The 26,857-nt window shown below is 41.3% G+C and overlaps 1 protein-coding gene across 1 annotated transcript in view; it reads left to right on the top strand.

Annotated features, from left to right (window-relative positions):
• Positions 1-26,857, top strand: part of LOC129706390 (ubiquitin carboxyl-terminal hydrolase 15-like) — a 90,502-nt gene that overhangs the window by 35,252 nt on the left and 28,393 nt on the right. Inside the window, 6 exon segments of the mRNA XM_055650669.1 lie at positions 3,872-3,958; positions 16,258-16,402; positions 20,446-20,619; positions 23,468-23,626; positions 25,509-25,604; positions 25,606-25,734. Of these exon segments, the coding sequence (XP_055506644.1) occupies positions 3,872-3,958; positions 16,258-16,402; positions 20,446-20,619; positions 23,468-23,626; positions 25,509-25,604; positions 25,606-25,734 (790 nt within the window).

Below are 26,857 nucleotides of genomic sequence, written 5' to 3'. Positions count from 1 at the left end.
TTGGGCTACGTTGTCACTTGAAGTCACCTCTCCCTCGGTTACACATGGGAAAATGGGTGGAGAGAATGACCATGATGGAATTGTGCAATTAAAAGCAGGAAAGCAGGTCAAAGGAAATATGCAGGCAAAGCTGTGTGTTATCCACTGGTGAATAGAAAGGGATGGTACGAGAAACCATTTTGTAAATTGTGAGTCGGGGGGGCTGATGTAACTCGCAACGCATGGAAAACAGTGCGCACAGGCCTCGCAAGCAGACCCATTGTGATGTCATCAGCTCGTTTAATTTTCTAAGTTATTTGAAATTTGTGAACGTTGTCATAAATAATGAGAAATAATGCATGAAATTTTCAGATGAGGCGATTTTTGACCATAGCGTAAATCTCTATTGGAATAAGTAAAAATGTCACCGTTAGCGCATCGTGTTTTCGAGGAGATGTGAATCGCACACAAACATCACACAAATAAATACACATCCAAGATCAGGTGTGTGTGTGTGTGTGTCCGTCCGTCCGTTTCCATTGCACGTTATTGTCACATGCACCCACGTACACGGAAATTAGTTTTGTGCTTGCAGGTCAGTGACAATCCTGCTATACATTAGGTACAATCACTCTGTGTAACATAGCAAACAACACCGAGTCTGTACACAAAAGTCACCACGTTTTAGGTGCCATCCTTTCAACCATGTCCTTTTTTTTTTAACGTTTGCGTCTTAACTTGGCCGTTAAGGTCCATTTTTTTTTTGTCACCTCTGCTACATTGCATGGCTGGGAATAAGTACTGATGCATAGCTTAATCTCCATTAATAGAATTGACTGTACTTACAAACTGTTGTCTTGCATCAATGTTGGGAGTTTCCATATAATATTTAGTCCCGGACCATTGTTGGAAGATCTTAGCGGGTTAAGCAGCATCTGTAGAGGCAAAAGAATTGTCACCATTTCACGTCAAGACCCTGCGTCAGGACTGAGTGTAGAGGAACAATAGAAGTGAGACACAAAAAGCTGGAAAACAGTGGGTCAGGAAGCATCTCTAGAGAAAAAGAATAGGTGACGTTTCAGATCGAGATCCTTCTTCAGACTGGGGAAAGTGAAACGAGAGATATACACGGTGATATGTAGAGATATAAAACAAATATGAGTATTGCAAAAAAGTAATGATGATCAAGGAAACAGACAATGAAACTAACCAGGACAACAGTGAAACAAGTACAACAACTAGGGTGAGGGAGGGATGGAGAGAGAGGGGATACAAGGGTTATTTAAAGTTGGAGAAATCATTATTCATACAGCTGGATTGAAAGCTGCCTAAGCAAAATATGAGGTGTTGTTCCTCCAATTTGTGTTTGGCTTCTGACAATGGAGGAGGTCCAGGACAGAAAGGTCAGCATGGGAAGGGGAATTAAAGTTTAGCAACTGGGAGAACACGCAGGCCCAGGCAGAGTGGGCAAAGATGTTCAGCAAAGTGAGACAGACTGGGAGGTGATAGGTGAAACAAAATGAGGGCAGGTGGAGTTGGGAGAGGGGGATGTATGTGTTGACATATGTGGCCCTTGTGGCTAAAGGAATCAGGGGGTATGGAGAGAAGGCAGGGATGGGATATTGAGTTGGATGATCAGCCATGATCATATCGAATGGCGGTGCAGGCTCGAAGGGCCGAATGGCCTACTCCTGCACCTATTTTCTATGTTTCTATGATAGTGATAGTTTGAAATGGATAAGAAGAAAATATAGGCTGATTGAACAGGGTGTAGGAGGGAAGGATGAAGGGTGACTGGGAATAGTCTTATTTAGATTTAGAGATACAGCAGAGAAATAGGCCCTTTGGCATTAACACTATTCTACACACACTAGGGACAAGTTACACATACACCAAGCCAGTCAACCTACAAACCTGTACGCCTTTGGAGTGTGGGGGGAAACCAAATATCTCGGAGAAAACCCACGTGTTCACAGGAAGAATGTACAAACTCCGTTCAGACAGCACTCGTAGTCGGGAACGAACCCAGGTCTCCGGCGTTGCAAGCGCTGTAAGGCAGCAACTCTACCGCTGCGCCACTGTGCCACCCGTCTTATCCACCGTTTATCCAGCATCTTCAAAGATGGCTGCAATGGAAAGTTAAAGGGAAAGTCATTGGCCGTGAACTGACCGCGAGCTGACCTGTGCGTTTGGAAAATGCCCGAATGTTCTGCGGGAAAGCGGTACATGGCGACCTCTGCGCGCAGAAGTGGAGAGCGGCTGCAGGAGATGATGGACGGCGCGTTTGCAGTGGTCGTGTGGTTGGCAGAGGCAGCCACAAGACCCCCTGCAGCAGCCAGGAGAGTGGGCTGATCAAGCACAGTCTGCAACAGCTGCACATAGCAGCAGTAGAAGAAGCTGACGGCTTCATGTGCCATGCAGACCCTTACTTCACAGATCCAGTGCCACCAGGACACTGTGCCTTAAAATGAGAAAATAAAAAATTGCACATTTACTTTGGCCAAGATTGAACTTTTCACAGACTTAGACGCAGCAAGATGGTGCAGATTTGGGTTGTTTAAGAAAGAACTGCAGATTCTGGTAAAATCGAAGGTAGACAAAAAATGCAGGAGAAACTCAGCGGGTGAGGCAGCATCTATGGAGAGAAGGAATAGGCGACGTTTCGGGTCGAGACCCTTCTTCAGACTCTTCGGAGGAGAAGAACTTCTTCAAAGTAGACATACCTTGAGGAGATTTCGCAGTGGAGTAGACAAAATGTTTAAGAAAGAACTGCAGATGCTGGAAAAATGGATGGTAGACAAAAAATTCTGGAGAAGCTAAGCAGGTGAACAGTATCTATGGAGAGAAGGAATAGGCAATGTTTCGGGTTGAGACCATTATATTTGGGTCGTTTGATTGACTGGATAACATGCAGAATAAGCATGTCATTTTGTCTCTACTGGTAACAATAAATAAACTAACTACTGCATCTGAAGTTCACAGGTTATAAATGAGCTCATTGCCTCTCAAATTACATCTCCATTGTGAAATTTGGTTCAGAGACTTTTTTGCCGCAAAAAGAGCTAACCTATATTAAGTCTTTATCGAGCCAGAAATTGAGCTAACCTGTCACTTCTGCAAGATCAATGCTTTGAGGCCTACTGTTCAAAGGATCTTTATATCCGACTGTATGCCTTAATGGTGGGAGAATCTTTAACCCCAGCTGATGAAGGCTACCAACTTTCTGATGGATATCTATGATTATGTAAGGAGGGTCTAGTTTTTGAACACATTCTAGTGGATGAATTTTTGAGTTCTTAGCCAACTCAATAAGAATAAATATCTCCCTGATGTAACTCAATGGGGGGAAAATGGGGGGGGGGGGGAAGCATGATCTCGAGCGAATGCTCAATTGTTCAATAAGGCCATGACAGATGCATGCGCAAATCTTTACTTTCTCTCTCATCATTCTTTTGAGTTGATAAAAATATCTTGACCCTCAATGTACTCATCAACTAATTGAGTTTTCAAAACCAATTGAGTTTTAAGATCAAAGATTTAATATCAATATAGAAAAAATTCACCCACCTCGTATAAAAATAGCTGAACTTTTACTCGGCTCCCTTGCTCTTGGTTTTCTAACCAGGAGTATGAACTTCCTGTTTCCCTGTGTCTTATTTTTATGAAAATATTCGTCATTTTCAAAATCCTTTTCGATTCAGGAATGTATCACAGCAAAACTTCCTATCTCCTAGATTCATTTGAATTTTGTTCGTATTAAAGGTCATTATCCAACATGTTTTTTGATTATATTATGCATTGATGCTTTTAACATTTGTCATGAGCATCTATGTTTACTAATTGGATTGTTTCCCCATTTTTATCAATTGTTATAATCTCATTATTTTTTAAGGTCTCCAAGTACTTCAAATTTTTCAACATTGCCAAAGGTTTCCCCTTCATCTCTGTCAAATAATTATAGCAATTTCAACAACAGAAAGTAAGTAGCCTTTCTTCGGAACTCTGTAATGTCTCTGCATGCTTTTATTGAATACATTTTGGTTTGTAACTGAAGTGGTGACCACTCTTAGCAGGTCACTGATTGACTGGTAGAAGAGATTGCCATGTATCTGTAACATTTTTAGCTATGCAATAATATGAAAAAAAGAGTGGGTTTAGTAAAATGTGATTTATGAAAGGTTAAATGTTTAAATATTACATTGTGTGCGTTTGGGCATGACTAGCCAAGCTAACATTTATTGTCCACTCCATACTTGTCCCTGAGATGTTGTGAGTGGTCATCTCAAGGTTCTTCAGTGCTTAGTTCAGGATTTTTAAGATTTAAGCTCAACATTGATGACAGAATAGTGAGATTTCTCCAAGCAGGATAATGTTGCTTGAATGTACCCTGTTGCTGCTGCCCTTTTGTGTGGTAAAATACATGTTTTTATAGGAGTTATCAAACTAACTTTGCATTGCATCCTTGAGACATTATGTTCTGTCAGTGATAATAGAAGGTTGTATGTATACTTGTGGGCATAATGTTGGTTAGCTGAGTTGTTTGTGGTTTGTACCTAACTTTAAGTTGTTTGAGCTGGGCTTAATTCAGCAAACTGGATAGCAATTCATGACATTCTGAAATCTAGTAAATTATGAATATACTTTGAGGAATTAGGAGATGAATTCTTCACTACACCACATCTAACTACCATCCTGATCTTGCATCCACATTATTGATGCAGCTCATTTAAGTTATCGGTGGATCCGGTCATGGTGATGCCATTGAATGTCATGTGGGTAGATGCTCTTTTTGTTGAGATGTTCATTACCCAGCATCTGTGTACATGAAGACCTTTATCATGCCATTACTTGGACATGGTTGGTTTTTAGGTAAAGATTCATTACGGCTACTCTGGTCATCATTCCACTTCTGGATTTTGTGAAATGTTGTCCAGATCTTCCTGCTAGGACTGCAAACTGCATTTTTTTTAAATAGTTAATAATACAGGACAGTGACTTTTTCATGAAGGAAAGAAGGACATTAATAAAACAGTTAACAATGGTTGGGATCATGCGGTCATAAGAACATACAAACTCTGTCCAGACAGCACCTGTTATCAGGATCAAACCTGTGTCCCTGGTGCTGTAAGGTAGCAACTCAACCACTGTGTCACCAATTAGTTGTCTTTGTTTGAAGAAGGGCTTCGGCCCTTGTTTGTCTGAAGAAGGGTTTCAACTCAACCACTGTGTCACCAATTAGTTGTTGTCTTTGTTTGTTTAGTTTAAAGATACAGCTTGAAATGGGCCTTATGGCCCACTGAGTCCACGCCGACCATTGATCACCAGTTCACATTAGTTCTATGTTATCCCACTTTCCCTACTTACTAGGGGCAATTTACAGAGACCTATTAACCTACACACCAGCACGTCTTTGGGATATGGGAGGAAACCGGAGCACCCGGAAGAAACCCACAGGGAAAATGTGCAAACTCCACACTGACAGCACCCAAGGTTAGAATTGAACCTGAGTCTCTGGCGCTGTGAGGCAGCAGCTCCACCAGCTGTGTCACTGGGCTGCCGAATTTGCATTAATAATGATTCCGGCCAGTGGGAATCTTTCCCATGTTTCCCATTAATTATAATTACAAGGGGACATCACATGCACATCAAATGTGGTCGACGGCAAAACCTAGTGAATCTGGAGCTGAATAGTCCTGCATAACCCAAAGTGGGGATGTACAGTGGCTTGCAAAAGTTTTCATACCCCTTGAACTTTTCCACATTTTGTCACGTTACAACCACAAACGTAAATGTATTTTATTGGGATTTTATGTGATAGACCAACACAAAGTGGCGCATAATTGTGAAGTGGAAGGAAAATGATACATCGTTTTCAATTTTTTTTACAAATAAAAAACTGAAAAGTGGGGCATGCAAAAGTATTCAACCGCCTTTACTCTGATACCCCTAAATAAAATCCAGTGCAACCAATTGCCTTCAGAAGTCACCTAATTAGTAAATAGAGTCCACTTGTGTGTAATCTAATCTCAGTATAAATACAGCTGTTCTGTGAAGGCCTCAGAGGTTTGTTAGAGAACATTAGTGAACAAACAGCATCATGAAGCCCAAGGAACACGCCAGACAGGTCAGGGATAAAGTTGTGGAGAAGTTTAAAGCAGGGTTAGGTTATAAAAAAATATCTCAAGCTTTGAACATCTCACGGAGCACTGTTCAATCCATCATCCGAAAATGGAAAGAGTATGGCACAACTGCAAACCTACCAAGACATGGCCGTCCACCTAAACTGACAGGCCGGGCAGGGAGAGCATTGATCAGAGAAGCAGCCAAGGTAACTCTGGAGGAGCTGCAGAGATCCACAGCTCAGGTGGGAGAATCTGTCCACAGGACAACTATTAGTCGTGCACTCCACAAATCGGGCCTTTATGGAAGAGTGGCAAGAAGAAAGCCATTGTTGAAAAAAAGCCATAAGAAGTCCCGTTTGCAGTTTGCCACAAGCCATGTGGGGGACACAGCAAACATGTGGAGGAAGGTACTCTGGTCAGATGAGACCAAAATTGAAGTTTTTGGCCTAAATGCAAAACGCTATGTGTGGCGGAAAACTAACACTGCACATCACCCTGAACACACCATCCCCACTGTGAAACATGGTGGTGGCAGCATCATGCTGTGGGGATGCTTTTCTTCAGCAGGGACAGGGAAGCTGGTCATAGTTGATGGGAAGATGGATGGAGCCAAATACAGGGCAATCTTGGAAAAAACCTGTTGGAGTCTGCAAAAGACTTGAGACTGGGGCGGAGGTTCACCTTCCAGCAGGACAACGACCCTAAACATACAGCCAGAGCTACAATGGAATGGTTTAGATCAAAGCATATTCATGTGTTAGAATGGCCCAGTCAAAGTCCAGACCTAAATCCAATTGAGAATCTCTGACAAGACTTGAAAATTGCTGTTCACAGACGCTCTCCATCCAATCTGACTGAGCTTGAGCAATTTTGCAAAGAAGAATGGGCAAAATTTTCAGTCTCTAGATGTGCAAAACTGGTAGAGACATACCTCAAAAGACTTGCAGCTGTAATTGCAGCGAAAGGTGGTTCTACAAAGTATTGACTCGGGGGGGCTGAATACTTGGCCACTTTTCAGTTTTTTATCTGTAAAAAAATTTGAAAACCATGTATTATTTTCCTTCCACTTCACAATTATGCACCACTTTGTGTTGGTCTATCACATAAAATCCCAATAAAATACATTTACGTTTGTGGTTGTAACGTGACAAAATGTGGAAATGTTTAAGGGGTATGAAAACTTTTGCAAGCCACTGTACTTGCATAAATAGGATTGACTTTTGCGAATGGCTATTCCTACAGTTTCCAGCTTTTGGTTTTACAATTTATCCAATTCCTGCGTATGATCTTCTCCAGATTGATTTCTCCTTTTCGGGTGCACTATGCCTGCCCTTTGTATGGTCTTCTGTACTCCTTGTTAAATCAGATTTGGTTATCTTGTTTGCTATTGAAGAATATATAGAGCTGTGAGGTTTAGAGAATTTGATGGAATTTCACTCCTTACTATTGCCAATGCTTCCCTGTATGACATTGGTACTCAGTTTTGATTTACCACATCTATTCTACTTAGCCAACTTGTGAATGTCCTTACTGTGAAAATAGATTTCATTTTAATGTATTCTGTGGAGCAATCACGTTAACAGATAATGTCATGTGCAGTCGGATCTGCCTTGTTACTTCAAACTTCAATTGAATCAAGAATTTGGTGGGTATCAAACGTTCTCAAGCTAATGTTTGACAACTGAATCTGAATCTGATACGGGACCACCACCACTTTTCCAGCAATTCGTGCTGTGGCAAAATTACGAAATCTGGACAAAATTACAAAAGCACACTTGAAATCCCCCCCAAACACGTGATGTTTATGCCGCGTGAGGCAACCGATCTCGACCTCATCTAGACATCCGTACATTCCAATTGCCGACTTCTGCGGCCAATCGGCAGATCAAATTTGCTCCCATGCTCCTCTGGAACTCCGGCCCAGCCGGAGCCAGCAGATCCGCTCTCATATCCGGCTCCAAGGTCGCCTTTGTGGAAAGATATCTCAGATCATGGCCGGCCTTGGCAGACCGTTCCAGTGCCATCAGACTCCTCTGTTCGTCCGAATAATCCAGAAAGGTGCTGGAACCAAGTATGCCGATAAACCAGTGATGGACCTGTACCGGGTTCATGCAGATGGTCCATCAAGTTCTATTTCTTTGTAATTTTTCTGGTAACTATTTTATATAATGTATAGTTTATTTAATCATTCTACTTAATCATAATTGTTGAGTTGTGAAAAATCTTTGCCAGAGAAAGTCAATTCATGGGATTTGACCTCCGTTCATATCCAATCAAGTGTTTTGGATTTCCACTGTCACTAATTTATTGTCGAACTATGACTGAACATTAAATAATGGCTTACAATTGATAGATTGTCGTGTTTGGAGGAATATCCTTATGCACCTGTATTTTATGTAAGCTTAGCTTAGAAATATTTTCTGTAGCTTAGAAATATTTTCAAATGACAATTATCTCTCTTGGAGATTGAAGAATGTTGTTGTTCAAAATAACCTGGCTTCTAGTTACTTGCAGGTTTTATTATTCAAATGACATTTTCTGAAGTTCTATTTAAACTAGAATGAAGAAAAATACTGCTCCAAATTCTCTGTGTTGAAAAATGTACTGTCTTTATCTCTGCAGTGTACTTTTAAAGAGACTACTTTATGCCTGCTTATTAGGCATTTGTATTTAGCAATTTTAGCTACTCCTAGAATTGGAACAAGTTTCGCAAATGTAACTATTGATGTACTGCACAGTTGTCAAGAGAGGAGAAAGCATAAACATTTGGGGGAAAATAACAAAAATAACTTGAATCTGCATAAATTATTTTGCTTGCACTTCCTGACATTATGAATTGATTACTAAGTTTAGTTTTTAAATTGTGATTACAAACTGTATATTGGCTATTTACTGTATACTGGCTGGTCAGGGGGAGGAAGATTCATATATAGACACTTATTCATTTTTATCAATTCTTGAGTAACTAGTGCATCAGAACACAAACTCTTATTTCGTGTGCAGTGCCACTGGGTGGTGCTGGTGTACAAGTGCACTCTTCAAGACACTATCTTTTAGTAGAAATAGTTCTGTTAATACCCGTATTTCCATAAAAGGAAATTGTATACAACGCATGTAATGCATTAGGGAACACAATTTACAATACACTGGCCAAATTAGTTATAACATGATGTCCATCAGGCACTAGAGAACCACTTTTTAAATTTGTAAGTTGGAAGAAAGCTGAAACAGTAATAGGGGAAAAAATGTTTCCATGTAGCCGTCCTATTGTAATCAGACACCATTGTCTTTCAAGAACACAGCTGCTTCATTAACAGCTTTCAAATTGACAAACAATTGCTTCTATTAACAATTGTGTAATGATACTCGAATAAAAATGTAACATGCAGCCATTGGTAATTTTAGATTGCAGTTACAAAAGTATACACTGCGATTGAAAAGCCCTTTATTTCTTTGTCCTGTGGGGAAATAACAGTTGTTGCGAGTCTGAAACTCTTATCTCCAATATCCTGTCTCCCATTGACAAAATTATCTTTATAACGTGATTTTCTAAATAGTATCACACTACAGCAGTACGACCAGATTTTATGTATTAATTGCACAGACTTTTTGGAGAAGAAATCAAAGCATCACCAAAAATGAAAAGATTGAGAGATGTCTCCGTTTTTGAAAAGAACAGTCCGGCATAGGAATTGTCACTCTATGTGAGAGGAGACAAAAAATTGTGATGGGTAGGAGACGGTTGAAAGTTCAATTTAGTACCTTGGATTGATAAGGAATGGCAAGAGGGTATCCAGCGCTGAGTGCAACAGTTAGTATATTCACCCTCTCTTGGCAATAAATACAAGAGGTCCTGAGTCTCCTGGTATGAAAGATCTCTATATAACTAAAAGTCTTTGTCTTGTTTGTGCCCACGATGTGTCTCTATGTCAATCTGGTTTTCCTATCTTCTTCCAGACGCTAGGCCACAGCCTTCCCATTTTCGCACTTCCTACTCATGTTTTCCCGTGGTGGCGATAAACATCTTCCCGTCGCATATCCACCTATATTTCTGAAGTTACAGCATTTAAAAAATACCCAAAACCAAGCTTTTAAACGGAAATCTTTCAACCCGCTTCCAAAATGACATCACAATGCCCCGCAATGGGGGTGGGGCACCAGCTTCGAGTGACATCAGGGGGAGGGCCGCATTTCAATAGGGGGGTTGCATGGAAGGTCATAAGGTCGGGGTCGCTCAAACCTTCTGCAGTACCGCACACGCAACACGTACGTTCTTACCTGGTTAAAACCATCACTGCTGCTCACGGACAGAGAAAGGATACAAATGTTTTTCGTGACTGACTTGCGAAAGAGCAGCATGCCGGCAGATTGAGGGCAAGTCCCGGCCCACGACCGCCCGGAGTTGAGGGCAAGTCCCGGCCCACGACCGCCCGGAGCTGGAGGGTGACTGAGAGCTATGAACACCAAAGGACACTCAGGAGACACCCGGTGTAAGCGGCCGAAGGAGAGGATCCCTCGGGACAGCCCACACTCTCTTCCTGGGATCAGCGCTGTCCGGCCACGGCCGCCCTCCGCCCCGTCTCCCCTGGGCGGCCGAACTGTGGTGGGCTGTGGGTCAGCAGCGCCCACACATGGGGCCGGGTGGAGCGGGGCCGCGACTCCGGGCAGCGGACACACGGGGACACAAAACCCGGCAATGTCCCCGTCAGCTGCAGCAGAGTTGTGGACAGTCTGGTCCCTCTGTCCACCCAGAGTCACTGACCGCGCTGCACCGGCACCCGACCACAACCCCCACACAGGGTGACTCAACCCCTGACACCCCCGACCCCACACGGGATGATTCATGACCCCGACCCCCACACATGATTCGACCCAGCCCCGATCACCCGCATTATTTCACTATGCCGAGGATCGGAGGGGGGGAGAAGAGAGAAAGTGGTGGAATAATGCGTTGGGGGGGAACGGGTTGCATGAGGGGAACTGGTGAGTAATGGAATATTGCGTTGGGGGAAGCAGACCCAACGGGTCTGCACTTGGTCTAGTTTACTTTAAATGTGAAACAGTGAAGCCTTTCAATAGTTTGATTAAAAAGAATCAGAGACGTGAGTTGTAGCCCAAGCAAATTACAAAAAACACGGTCATTCATGCACGTTTACCTCATGGGAATCCATGTACGGGTAAATTATTAAGACATGCAGAGTGTTTGATCCTTGTGGAAGTATCCAAGACTATGACATGCTTCCCCAAAGTGTTCAAGCCCAGAATTACGTTGGGGTATAATATAAAGATACAGCCAAGCCAAAGGTCATCCTGATTAGAAAGATAACCAGAGTTTTCAAAATTAATAATTTCATTAATAACATATACGTAGAACGATACAGCACAAGAACAGGCCCTTCAGCCTACAATGTCTGTACTGAACACAATGTCAAGACCAATTCTTGTCTGCCTGCACGTAATCCATATCCCTCCATTCCTACTTATCTATATGCCAATCTATATACCTATCCAAATACCCCTTAAATGCTACTATTGTGTCTGCCTCAACCACCAGCTCTGGCGATACGTTCCAGGCACACCCCACCATCTGTAAAATAAAAAGTTGCCCTGCCTCTCTCCTTCAAAGTTTTCCTATTGCTACTGATTTTTTTTTTAACGAGTAGACCAAAAGTAACATTGAAGTGTTCTTGTGAATACAAGCCATGGCAGAGCATCTTACCAGTATATTTCCCATTGTCACAGTGTGTTCTGGTCAGTCAGAGGAAAACTACAACTAATGACAAAATTATGAGTCTTGAAAAAACGTAATAGTTTTCCAAATAGGTATTTAGTTATTTCAAGTGGTTTTTTAGTATTACAACTATTAAACATGGCAGCTGTACATTTTACGGGGATTCCCTGTGGGCAAAATCAATGTTGCAGTTAAAAGAATATTGTGATCCGTTTAAGTTGATGTGCATTTAGAAAACTTCTTGGGCAGTAAACTTTGCGATTTTGTTCCTTTATTGGCTTGATCCCAACTCTCTATATGATGGTTGCCAATGTATTGATTGCCATTGGAAAAGGGCAAATTATGTGTAAAATTAAAACCAACCAAACAAAATAGAAAACATTTTAAATTTGGCAAAAATGATTTATTTGGGGCAAAAATACAACAATCTGTTTTTAATATGTATTCACCCAAATTGATGCAAAGGCAAATTGCATTATTAATAAGGCAAATGTCTATAGAAAGAAAGTTACTTTTTAGTAAAGGATTTGATAAACATTATGGAATTCCTATTTTAACAAGAAATTTGGATCATTGTTGTTTTTAAAACTGCAAATAATATTTTTTGAACCATATTGATTATTTGCAAGTATGGTTTTGTAATTAGAGTTGCTGGCTTTTCCAGCAACTAATTGGATTTAAATAAAAACGTGAGTTTCCAAGATGCCACCATCTAGGTAACAAATATATAATCCAACCTAGATCCTCTTGAGTTTATCAGGAAGAGGCCGGCCCACCAAGGTTACGCCCACCAACAATCCCCGCACACTAACACTATCCAACCAAGAACTCAACGGTGGAACAGGCGGAGGATGATGGCTGACTTTAGTGGAGCGTCACAACGGCTGGGAAGGCGAATGAAAGCTGCGGCAGAAAAGGGTTCCCGGTCGTCTTGGATTCCATGTCACTGGATTCTGACCCAGATATGTCAAGGACCGTATGGTGGCTGTCTGTGCACCAGTCTCCCCACGTTAAACAAAGTCACGCATAGGCGTCCTCCATGAGAGGACAGTCATACTCATTTTGAGTGACCGCCGATGATGAAAACAGAAACAAGACGCTTGGTGTTCAACCAGTTTTTGTATGAAAGCTGACCTGTACATTTGCTCCATTGCTGGGATCTGATTCTGCAAGTGCTTGGTTCTTGGTGTGACTTCTTGCTCAGTTATTCATGTCACAAGGCTCTTCTACCCAGTGAAGCCTAACATGTTGCACACTGCCTATGGTGGTGGGAAGATGTTGAGAATAAATAATCTACTGTTAGACTTTACAGATACAGCATGGAAGCAGGCTCTTCGCCCGTGTCGACCAACGATTAACCCGTACACGAGCTCCATCCTACACGCTAGGGACAATTTTATTTTACTCAAGCCAATTAACCTACAAGCCTGTACATCTTTGGAGTGTGGAAGGAAACCGGAGCACCCGGAGAGAATCCACGCAGTCACAGGACAGGAAGAATGTACAAACTCCATTCAAATAGCACCCATAGTCAGGATCGAACCCAGGTCTCTGTTGCTGTAAGGCTGCAACTCTACCGCTGCATCACCGTGCCACCCTGGTGTTAAGTGTTGATACTTAATCAGCAGTGTAGGGTCTACATTCAATGTCCAAACTCCCAAGGAAGTGGAAGTAGATTTCTTGTATTTAAATTATACCTGCTTGTTGAAAGAACAGGGCAGATTTATCACAGCTGAACTCTGTACTGCCCACTCCCCATTTACCTTATTGTTTCTTGAAGATACATTGAACAGCATCGGCCTACAGTCCACAATGTCTGTACCGAACATGATGCCAAGTTAAAGAGGCAATATGTTCAGTTTCTTCTAAGATTACTTGTGCTCTGTAAATTAAAATGGTACCCAGTTTCTTGTATATTTGCTCCTTATTTACTGATACTAAGGCTTTAAGGTTAAAGATATTTTCATTCTAGTATGTGAAATTCAACCTCTTGCCCAAAAATTGAGGCATTTTCGTTTATCCTACAATTTCCACTTAACGTAATTTTGCTGCTGATCTGGTAACTTTTGAAATGCAAATAAATTATCCAGCCTGCCTCGCATCTGCTTTTAAACTGTTAAGAAGACTTGACTGTTTCTGGTGTAAAAATCAGATGTGGCTGTTTTACATAGCAATTGTTTTAACTTGAAATATTTTTGGACCATCGCCATTTTTAACGATCTTTGCAGTTTAGTTTAGTTTGGAGATTCAGCATGGAACCAGGCCCTTCGGCCCATAGGGTCTGCGCCGACCAGCTATCCCCGCATGTTAACACTATCCTGTACACACTAGGGACAATTTTTACATTTACCAAGCTAATTTGCCCACATGCCTGTAAATCTTTGGAGTGTGGGAGGAAACCAAATATCTCTGAGGTCCATGGGAGAATGTACAAACTCCATACAGACAGCACCCGTAGTCGGGATCGAACTCTAGCCACCGTGCCGCCCTTGAATTAGGTCCTGGAGCTCTCATCTTTTTAGTGGAGTACTGTAAAAATGTATTTTTATTACCACACTAATTTGTAATATTCTTTCCCTGTATTGCAGTTGCTATGTTATAATAATTAAGCTTTGATTATCTTCTTTACCTCGGGTTCAGGTATATTCTGCAGACTGAGATATGTATTTGGATCTTTGAGCTGTCGCTTACGCTTCTGAGTGAGAGATTCCAATGAATGTTCTGAACTACTACCACAGAGCTGGGGGATGAGGGCAGAGTCGATGCATATATTTAAGGCTGAGATGTCTAATCAGTAAGGAAATTACAGCTTGTGGGAAGGGCAGAGAAATGGACTTTAGGAATGTCAGATCAGTCATGATCCTATTGAATGAGAGAACAGGCTAAAGAAGTTGAATGACTGACTCCTGTACCTTTTACTTAAATTGTATTTGATCATAAATCCCTACTTGACATCTTGCTTCACCTCTGCACTGAAATGGTGCAAGTTCAGATTGAATTTCAAATACGGTTGACTTCAGAATCAGGAATTTAAAGATGTGCTTGATAATTTCTTTTTTGGCCCTCTTACCAATCTAATTTTTTTAAATTAATCTGATGCACGTGAGTTCTTGAAAATTAATTGCCCTTCAATTACATTTACCTTGCATACGTTTCTTTCAGAGATGCAAAATGTATGTACATCACAAAGATTATTGGAAGATGAGAGTACCCAGTACTGTAGGCACATAGATATTGGGGGAATGGAGGAAGGTGGAACATGTGCAGGCAGATGAGATTTGTTTATTTTATCATTATGCTTGTCACGGATATTGTGGGCCGAAGGGCCTGTTCCAGTGCTGTAGTGTTCCACATTCATTTGCTGTATAACATTGGGATTGGGAATTACAGTGAAATTGTACATTTAAGAAGATGTTTTTATTATTTATGTAGTTTTTGCTTTTTAATTTGCTAGTTTCATTTTAGAACATCCCTTTAACCAGAGAGATCGGACATTAAGCTGGCTCTTTGCAGTTACTGTGCTTAGTAGCAGATTGATGTCTTTCTGATCAGTGTAAGTCACCTTGAAAGACTTAATTGATTCACTTGGGTGCATTATTTATTAAATGCTAAAAAAAAAAATTATTGAAGTATATTGTATTTGCGACCTTTATGGCAACGCAGATGTCTAGAATTCCTGATATTACGTCCTGAAGCACTTGATATTGTAATGCTTATTTATTAAGCTCGGCCTTTAGCTCATTGCAGTATTTTCCTTTTTTTTTTGTCCAGACCTCTGCATCCTTTCCAGTATCGCTGAAGTAAGGGCAGGGTTTTTTTTTCCCAGTCCCAAATTGTCAGGGGCGTTGCTTTTCTGCATAGTTTGTTTGCCAGGATGCATTAGTCAGTTCCCTATTCCACCACAGGCTCCTCACTGCATGTGAAACCTAGATTGTGCTGTTTTAGCAGAGCACACTATATATAGATGTTCTAATGCACCGACTCAGTGATGTCATGGGAGGCCCTTTGGAATGCCTACACCCTCACCTGTAACTGAAGCACTCTCTCCTTTCCAGATTCCTGTTAGCCTTGCCTCCATAATGGTTTCATGCAGTAAAAAGGAAGAAATGAGATGATTCTATGTTGCTGGTGCATAAAGTCAAACTGTTTAAACTTAGATGGAGAAGTGGAAAAGAAAGTGAGCTGTGAAAAAGCTTCTGTAGATGAATGGTAGCGATCCTAGTACTTTGTGGGTGATCCGGAAGTGTTACAGATTTATGCATTATGACAGTGATACAACTATTTTTGATGCTCTGCAGTACATTTTTAATTTAAAGTTTAATATTTCCATTACAAATACTCCTTCCTTTTTCTTTCAAATGTTGCCCAATGAAAAAGGGTATTTAATGTTTTTTAAAACTAAATACTCCGTCTTTTTTCTTTCAGTGTGAAAAATTCAAACTACTGTATCCCCCCATATTCTGGCTATAACAGCTACGATTATCTAGAACCAGGAAGACACAGTGAACAAGCAGGTCTCTGTGGCCTCAGTAATTTGGGTAACACGTGCTTTATGAACTCAGCAGTTCAGGTAGGTCATTGTGGAAAGACTTCTCATCATTCAGTATTGTCAGTATTAAACTATTTGAGGGCTGTGTCTTTCATCACACTAGAAGCCTAACTGCAGATTCTTGGTGTGTGAGCACCAGGAATAGAGAAAATATTCCATGCACTGGACCTTGTTGATTAATACGTAATTGTCGGGTTGAGGGACAGGGTCCAGAATTTGCAAGTAAATCTGCCTGGTTATGATGCAGTTTGTTTCCAATTAATCATTTACAGGATCAGAAGCATAACATCTGTCATCCCCCTCAACAAAGTGTTATAGTTTTGTTTTCCTATAAAAATGTATTGATAAACTTGAGAGTGGCAACTTGGTCAAACTTTAAATACTGAAATAATTTTATTGCACAAGATTTTTAATATGTTCATTGCACCACCTGTAGCTGACATTTTTAAAATCATTAATGGTGGTTTCACTGGATAATTTGCTCCATCAATTGCTATATACAAGCTTTTTTTAATGTTAACTGTGCTTTGAATGAATATTCTTTTAAAAAAACATCCGTGTTAGTCGAAGAAAAAGGATCCAGTTTGAACTAATTTCTGGACTAATTCAGTCAATAGAATATTTTTCAATTGCTATGTGAAGATCAGACTATCTCATTTTATTTGAACTGCTATTGAAATAATGTAAAAGGTTGCAGAAACCTCAGCAAATTGATAGATTTTCTCATTACTGGACAGTGAAGGAACAGAAGCTTCTTTCATATTACAGGAAGGATGTGATGGCCCTCAAGAAGGGAAGCAGAGGTGATTGGCAAAAAAAAATTCAAAGCTGGAAAACATTAGTTATGGGAATAGATTGATATGCCCATTTTGTTCATTTCAGAACAAAGAAGGTAGAGTAAAGATTTAATTGAGCTGCTTAAAGATGAGAAGCCTAGATTTGGTGAATGGGAAGGACCAATTATCCTTCAGCAAATATTTAAGACAGTAGAATGAGGGGGAAGTGTTTTTCATTCAGATTGTGGGTGGGCCACTCCTGATGGGGACAAAAATCCCATTGTACTTAAAAAGAACCTTCAAATAGTGCACGGTATTCTTGAGAATAGAAACTGAAAGGATTAGTCTCAGTAAGTCTTTATCATCAAGCATCAGCACAATGGGCTAAATGATAGCCTTCTAAGATTTTCCAGAATTGAAATAGAAATTTATATCCCAGAAGCGTTCTCCCTGTCTCGCAGTTACTGAAATATGTGGATGTCCTTCTATGTTCCAAAAATTGTTGTTGAAATGTTTCTGGGACCCTTATGGAATTGCACAATATGAAATCAATATAAGTAACCATTTGAAGTGTGGCTTACTGAAGCTTACTGTTCAGGGTTTAAGACAAGCCATTTAAACCAATTCAACAAACCTTACTGGTTTTGTAAATTTGGTAAGAGTTAATTAGCAAGTGGGAGAGAACACAATCCCTTTTCTGAACCGAAACATCACCGATCCTTTTTCTCCAGAGATGTTGCCTTCACCTGCTGAGTTACTCCAGCACTCTGTCTATATTTAATATAAACCATCTGCAGTTCTTTGTTTCTACATTCCCCCCTTCTGCACACTCTGCTTTTGTAACAGAAATATACATTTGTATGGTTCAGTAATATTTGGAGGAATATGTGTTCTCTTCCAACTGATACGTGTTTGGAGAATTTGACGAAAGTTACAATTGATTCTAAAGTAGCCACTGAATGTTCTACATTCAATTAAGATGATGAGTGGAGGAGGTTATACTATGTAAGTCTCTATTCATCTTTAGATAGCTGGCGGTGACTGATTCTTTATGGATTTGGCTGCCCAGTGATTTTCTTTCCGGTTGGAGAATTAGCACTCGTAATCTGTCACTGAGAGTCTGACTATTTAAGACTGAGGTGAGGAGTTTGTTCACTCACAGAGTTAGGGAGAGGTCTTACCTCACAGAGGAGAACAGTGAGTAAGGTGGCTTAAAAATCCTAGAAATATAGGGCAGCATTTTTGCGCAAATTTAAATACAACACAGACCAGAAGTGGTCAAGATGAGAGTTTTAGTAATAGTATAGATAAATAGGAGTCTGTTATAGGTGTTTTTTGCTATCACAATATTCCAGGGATGAGTGTAGGGCCAGGGAGATGGCATCTGCGGTGGACCTGTTTTGGAAGATTGCAGTGGATCAAGGCTGCCTGGGAGACTGGAGTATGTATGCCATGACCAGCTTCTTGAAGCATTTCATGATAATGGATGTCAAAGCAGCATGCGCATTTAGATTGGCTGCCGAGTTCTTGAATGTGGACCCAGTCCACCCATTCAAAAGCAGTCATTTAGGATGTCATCTACTTTTCTCAGTCCAGCCCTGCACAAATTTGTGTCGGATTCTTGCGCTTCAGGGTCTGCTTGTGACCAGGGAGAAGAAGCAGAGCTCGTTGGCCTGATTTTCCAAAGTGCAGGCAGTGGGTGGAGTGGTAGGTGTCTTTAGTTGTATTGCAATGATTGAGCATGTAGAAGTCTCTATTGGGACAGGAGATGTGTTGGTATTATTTTGTTAGCACACTATTAAAGCTCATTTATTAGTCCCAACTACAATGAACAAGGCCACAGGGTATTTTGTTTCGAGGGTGTTAGAAGCGGTGTGTAGTACATCTAGTGCAAGCTTTATGTGTGCATGGGGTGGATGCAAACTGTTGTCCGGATGGCCGTGAATTCCCACAGTAGATAGTAAAGACATCACTTCACCGTTAGATATTCCAGGTCTGGAAATCAGGGACCTACCAAGGCTGTCACGTCCGAGTACCACAAAGTGGTATCGGAACTGGTCCAAAATGCTATTTTGGTGGCACTAAACAAGTCGGAGAACCCTTGGCTAATGTTCTGTTCTGAAAACGCAGGGCATCTGATTTTTCTTTTAGTCTACATCTGAATCATAGATCGTTTTGAGATATTGATTGACCTGTCTCTTAATAATTTCTCATTTTATTTTGTACTTCACTCCTGTTGTTAGCTTTGTGTGCCCACTGATTTCTTCTGTCCATGTTCTAAGTGCGTGGAGGATGCACAGATCATTAATAAACATGGTTGTTGGACTGAAACTGAAATATTTGTTGCTGTGTCCAAAAATTCCACAAGAGAAAGCTAATAAACAGACATTAACAGAAAATAAAATTGCTTTTCTCAGCTTTTATTTCCTATCAGACTTAATTACTTGAGCCATCTGGATTGTTAAGCAACAAAGCTATGTTACAGTGCTTAGAGTGAATGAATAAATGCAATAGGGTGACTTTGCCTCCTAATATTTAGTTTCTCGTTTCCTCTGGTTGATATCGCAGGAATGACTCCAATTATTTGTTGTGCATTTCATTTCCTATATACATTGTGTTTGGTTTGTCAGTTTCGACTTTTGGAGAACTACCAATATATTTAAGCGCATGCTGCCTAGATTAGACAAAATTTGCTGACTCCCACTACAAGATGAAATTGGCATTTGGCCCTCTATTTGTTATCTGCATTTTAGCCCTCCATGATTGAAACTAAAGTCAGCTCAAGTTTGTGTTGTGATCCATTCACAGCCACTTTTTCTGCCAGAGGCAACATAATGGAGCAACCTGACTTCCAGGTGCTAATTTTATTTTTTACCAAGTAGCTAGATCCTTTGAACCATGATTTAAACCCTTAAGCACTGGAGCAACACAACGGGTCGGGCAGCATCTCATGTGGTAGACACACAGTGCTGGAGTGACGCAGCAGGTCAGGCGGCATCTCAGGTTACATGGATACGCAAGGTTTCATGGTGGAACCCTTCTACAGACTGAACCCGCTGCGTGATCCGCTGAGTTACAGCAGCATTTTGTGCTTTGCTCAAAATTCCAGCATCTGCAATATCTCGTATCTCCATGATCTAAAACTCTTCTTTAACATGCATTCCCCAAAACCGTTTCATCAACTATAGTTCTTACAATAGTCCATCTTATAGAATTTGCAAGAGCTAGTTAATAATACCATGTGATTATTCTGTATCTTACTATGTATGTTTCTTTGCTTTCTTTAAGTGTCTAAGTAATACCCCTCCACTGACAGAATATTTCCTGTCTGATGAATATGTGGGTGAATTAAATCATGATAACCTACTGGGAATGAAAGGAGAGATAGCTAACGCCTATGCAGACCTCATCAAACAGATGTGGTCAGGCAAATATAGCTATGTTACACCAAGAGCATTTAAGGTATGTATAAAATATACCAGTCTAAAGTTAACTTCAAATTGACGGAGTTTCATGCAGCAAGTTTAGTGTGGTTTATTTTAAGTTGATTTAAGCTTTTTGTTTATTCATTGACCCAAATAAAGTGTTTGCAGCATTCCTTTTCATCCTGGATGTCATTGTTGTCCTAGTTGTTGAGAAAACCTAAATTAACAGTTCTGCAACTTGGAAATAAAAGGATAAATTTGCATGTTAAAATTGAAGTTTTAAAAAAATGGTTAGGTCTCAATATCATATTATATAGTGTCTAACCAAGGTTCTTTTGAAATTACAAATGAGGAATGATGGCAATATTGATATATATTGGAGTTTGGGATACTAGTGAAGCTACATCTGGTGGTCCTTGCATAATTTTGGTCTGCTTATTTAAGTGAAGAGATAGTGGAATTGGACTAATGAGTCCATCATTATGGACGCCAAGAATTTTTCAACATGTTGAAAAATTAGCGGTGACTAGAATGAAGACGCCATGGAGAGGAGCGAGAATTCTCGAGCCGTAGATGGGTCGCCAGGAGGTCGAAGGTTCTCTTAGGTTCTCGTAGGTTGTAGCCGGTGCTGACCGGTGAATTTCATTGGCTCATTGGGGAAAAAAAAACTTAAAGCAGTAGCTTTCAGAACCAAGGATAACCGACCGGTAATGTTAAATGCCGCAGAACTTCACGGCCATGTATCTCTGGCTTTTTAAATGGTATCTGGCTACTTAATAGTTGTGTCTCCACTTCCATCCTTAACCAGGTTGGACTTACCGTATGGTATTAACCAAAAGTGTTACAGCTCCAACCTTCCTGTTCCCTCTGTGTGTGTCTGTATCACATTGGCTTTGCACCGTGAATTTTAGACAACGTCCCCCCGCTTGCCCTGGCCCCCGCCTTTGCGATGTGTTTGTGTGTGTGTTCCACTCTGACAGTCGTCGTTCCAGTTGCTGGTTTTTCAGGCGACTGCCGGCAACAGACACCTGAAAAATTGCCTAAGTGGGACAGGCCCATAAAAATCCAAGCTTAGTTGTTCATGTGGATCGTGGGATAAACATGTTTAAGCACCAGGCTGAGATTTTAACCAGGTAACTTTAGTGTTCAGAAAGTATTTGTGGAGATTCGGACACATGTCAGCTGCAATGTTCACAAGTTGCTTCAGGACTTGATGAGTCTCCAAAGAATATTTATTTTTGTCGTTAATCAGTCTGCACCCATACTTCTGTATGTTTGCGTGGATATGTCTTTTCCTGGAAGCAGGTTTCTGAAAATATTTCTCTTAATCTCAATAGTGTGAGGTGCTATATCTTGGCAGGACAAATCAAAATAGGACGTACAAGGTAAATGGTAGGGAATTGAAGAATGCAGGTGAACAGAGGGATCTGGGAATAACTGTGCACAGTTCCCTGAAAGTGGAATCTCATGTAGATAGGGTGGTAAAGAAAGCTTTTGGTGTGCTGGCCTTTATAAATCAGAGCATTGAGTATAGAAGTTGGGATGTAATGTTAAAATTGTACAAGGCATTGGTGTGGCCAATTCTGGAGTATGGTGTACAATTTTGGTTGCCTAATTATAGGAAGGATGTCAACAAAATAGAGAGAGTACAGAGGAGATTTACTAGAATGTTGCCTGGGTTTCAGCAACTAAGTTACAGAGAAAGGTTGAACAAGTTAGGGCTTTATTCTTTGGAGCGCAGAAGGTTAAGGGGGGGACTTGATAGAGGTCTTTAACATGATGAGAGGGATAGACAGAGTTGACGTGGATAAGCTTTTCCCACTGAGAGTAGGGAAGATTCAAACAAGGGGACATGACTTGAGAATTAAGGTACAGAGGTTTAGGGGTAACATGAGGGGGAACTGCTTTACTCAGAGAGTGGTGGCTGTGTGGAATGAGCTTCCAGTGAAGGTGGTGGAGGCAGGTTCGTTTTTATCATAAAAATAAATTGGATAGTTATATGCGGGAAAGGAATGGAGGGTTATGGTCTGGCGCAGTATATGGGACAAAAATACGTGTTCGGCACGGACTAGAAGGGTCGAGATGGCCTGTTTCCATGCTGTAATTGTTATATGGTTATAGTGACCAGATTAACCCAAAGCCACAATTTATTTCCTTGTTCAAACTTCTTGAACATCCAGGAAGCTCCTTTTCTATTTGTGGGTGAATAGTTGCATCTGAGCCTAAGTTGGTGTCATATTCTGGACCTAAGTTGGTATAAGACCAGGTCAGTCTTGCTTTGCAGTACATGTACTGAGTTGTTGGAACACAAAATAGTAACACGTGGTTTGTTGGTCAATTATTTATCATTATGATACAATAGCCTAAATAATAGAAAGAGTTTTATGAAAGGAAAAGAAAATTACTCAAATGATCACAGATGCAATAGATGAACTGACCTATGAAAATTTTCTAGGGCAGCAGCAGTAGAGTTTCTGCCTCACAGTGCCAGAGACCAGGGTTCAATCCTGACTGGGTGATGTCTGTACAGAATTTGTACGTTCTACTCGTGACCATGTGGGTTTTCCCCAGGTGCTCCGGTTTCCTCCCACACTGCAAAGACGTGCAGGTTTGTAGGTTAATTTGGCTTTGGTAAAAAAAAATGTAAATTGCCCACAGCCTGTAGGATAGTGCTCGTGCACGGGGATCGTTGGTTGGCGTGGACTCAGTGAGCCAAAGGTGCCTGTGAAGTACTGCAGTTCAGTGAAATAAACTTAGACTATAACCCATAGTCTTTGATTTAATGTCCGTCCTCTGCGAAATGCTTGCAAATTATGTTTGTGTCATTCTTTGCACTTCAGCCATTAATTTGCTGTATAACACCTGTTTTCCATTTCATGCTGTAGACTCAAGTGGGTCGCTTTGCTCCTCAATTTTCGGGCTACCAGCAACAGGATTCTCAAGAATTGCTTGCCTTTCTCCTCGATGGTTTACATGAAGATTTGAATAGGATTAGAAAAAAGCCATATATTCAGCTGAAAGATGCAGAAGGAAGACCTGATGAGGTACAAACAAATCCATATTCATATTTTAGTAAGGAACTGTTTTGATGAAGTAATTTCAAGATGCAATGTTCTCCTTTCCCCATTCGCTGCATTGCTAAAATTGGTGCTCAGAGCTCCACAGACTTAGAACATCAAAGCCAACTCATTAGCCTCTGATCCCACAGCGAGAGCTTTTCATCAACAGACTCAAAACGTATGTCAGCAAAATGGCTCTCTATTGACTAAGCTACCCTAAATGGTAAGTTTCCGGCAAGAATCAGCAATAGCTCTATGTAATTCTGCCTTCTCGCAGGTAGGAGATTAAATAAACTGTGAAAAATATAAAAGTATAGATATTACAGTATCTCCGGGCAATTAAGACGCACCCGTGTTGAAGACGCACCCCAATGTAAGTTGTTAAATTTTGAGAAACGGATGGCGGGACAGGATCAAGGGCTTGGTTTAGTCCAGGGGTCGGCTTCAATTCCCTGATCCTCGCATCCGTGGGACTGGCTTCAGTTCCCAGATCCTCGCATCTCCGGGACTAGCTGCAGTTCCCAGCAAAGACCATAGAGCGGAGCTCCATGATCTATGGTTCCCAGATCGCCTGCGAGCCCCAGGACTGGCTGTAGCTCCCAGGTCGCCTGCCCTGGGACTAGTAGAGAGAGAGAGAGAGCCCAGAATGGAGCAGCCAGCATTCCGCCCAGTAGCTACCCGCTAAACCACCACCTCCACTGGTTGCATCTGTGCCAAAGGATACCTTGGCTGGCTAGCTGGCCGGCCGGCAGAAGGCGCTGAGGTGGCGGCCTGTTCCGCTGTCCGGTCCCGGCGGCTGCTCACATCCACCCGAGCTACTTCCCTCCCTGGCCACAATGCGGTGGCTCCGCGCCCGAAGCGCCGTGGCAGTGATGAGTGAGTGAGTTGTTGGCATGATCCCCGACCCCCTCCTTCTCAATGCTCCTGTCCTCCCCGCAACTTTACCCCTGGCGAACCAGCCAACTTGCGCTGACCGGGTCCAGACTCCCCACACGCTGTGAAAGGAACTCTTCCCGCCCCCAGCGGCGCTGCCCTTTTACAGCCACATCCCACTTTACAGCCGCTTCCCATCAGCTTCCAGCAATGAGGGATAGACTTGGCTACCCCTCAGTATAGCAACATCGTTCTTGATGTTGCTGTACTGAGGGATAGCCAAGTCTATCTTTCTTAGCTAACAACCTAACCTTCGGCTTCCAAGACGAATGTTAATTACCGTGTCTTATTTTTGGGTAAAAAATAACGTCTTCGTTGCTGTGAAATATGGTAATTGTTCAATCTCCTCCATCCCCAAATGATCCTACTAGCATAGTTCATCAGTTTCTATTCACAAGTGCCGAAAGGTTAATTGTATGCATTCTCATGTAACAACAGTGTTTATTTCCGATATCCTAGTATATTATTGTAGTAATGATTCCAGTAGGATGCAACATTTCTTACTGTCCAGTATTTATGACTATATTTGTTGAATGACTATGACCACTGAAATGTAGGGAATAGAAATTGTATAATGGCTCAGATGCATATGGAACATAGAGCACAGTGGGGTCATTTTAAGAAAATTTCACTGCACAAAAGACCGAAGGAGAAGCTGTATCATCATGAGATGTAATGGCTATTCACACAAGGCTTGGATGAAATGGCTTGTGAGAAGAGAAAGCACTATCATTTACCTGATTGTCCAGTAGCCTTTTGGTGTGCTTTTAATACAATAATATTATTATTTTTTTAATTCAGGCATAAACATTTTAGTTCAAATCTTATTCTTAAAGTAGTGGTAACTTGTAAAGTAGGCATTGATAGGTGATTAATTGGATCTGTTGTTTTGTGCTCTGATACCTATCTCAATCTTTTTTTCCCCCATTCCAAGGTGGTTGCAAAGGAGGCCTGGGAAAACCACAGGAAACGAAATGACTCTATCATTGTTGATATTTTTCACGGTCTTTTTAAATCTACACTCGTTTGTCCCCGAATGTGCAAAGATTTCTGTGACATTTGACCCATTTTGCTATTTAACACTTCCTTTACCCTTGAAAAAAGAGCGCACTTTGGAGGTTTTCCTTGTTGGAAATGATCCGCTCACCAAACCTATGCAGGTACGATGAGCATTGTTTAATGTAATAGTTGAAACATGCAAGTTCTGGCAGTTTTTAGCCATGGTTTGATTGCCACTTTTATACGTAGAACAATGGGCATCTAACTGAGTAATATATTCAATAGATTATTACATTTACATATTTATTTTAAGTTTCTGAAGCCTTTTACCAAGCCATACCAGAACAAGAGAAATTAGGAAGAAAAAGAAAAAAAAACCTTCCCCGAGCTAGTAATAAAAAGACATTTTGGAATGTGAGAAGAAATAGGAGACCCCAGAGAACACCCAGGCGGTCACAGGAAGAACGTAAAACTTCACACAGATGGCACACATAGTCAGAATCGAACCCGGGTCTCTGGCAATGTAAGGTAGGAACTCTACCGCTGTGCCACCTTGCTGCCCTCTATGATTTTTTTTGTTGCAAAACTGTAACATCCGCTCCAATTCATGGGGATCCGTGGATTGTAATCACTCAACGGAAGAGTGTTTGGGAAGGCATTTGGACACCTCTAGCATACAGTATTCCCACGCACCCCTTTAAGCACCACCCGCCCCACCTACGGCAGGATCTGCCGATTCCACATGGACCTCATCAGCCACCTCAAAACTAGCTGAAGCAAGTCATCCTGGTCAGAGAATGACTAAGGGAAATAGCGTTGGGGTAGGAAATACAAGGGTAAGTGACTGAGTTTGGAGAGCAGAGATAAAAACTCATCCTTGGTGAGAAGGGCTGAAGTAAAGGGAGAGGAATTGGGAAGTGATTGCAGTGTGATGGGGTGCTGTTTGTGCACTGAGGTCTGATACTGAAGCAAGCTGCAGAGGGGGGGGGGGGGGGCAGAGATGCCATGATGCCAATTAGAGAGCGATAGAATTTGTAGTATCTCAATTTTTTTGACAGTTTAAATGTTCTATTTTTAAATATAATGTGTTCACTCAAAGGAATGTCTGAAAAGATTGGCGGCTACAATAATTCTAAGCTACCTTTAATATCGCGGCTCCTCGCATACTGTAATTAATTTGTCAACTTGTCTCAGTCATCAGAAGACACCTCAAATTTCAACATTTTGGAGAAATCTAATCCCACTTTCTGGCTACTAAACTAGATGCAAGACCGATGAGCACAG

Source organism: Leucoraja erinacea, chromosome 19 (genome assembly GCF_028641065.1).
Source record: "Leucoraja erinacea ecotype New England chromosome 19, Leri_hhj_1, whole genome shotgun sequence".
Lineage (NCBI taxonomy): Eukaryota > Metazoa > Chordata > Chondrichthyes > Rajiformes > Rajidae > Leucoraja > Leucoraja erinaceus.
The sequence above is the reverse complement of the archived record's forward strand: the minus strand, read 5'-3'. Positions and strand labels throughout refer to the sequence as shown.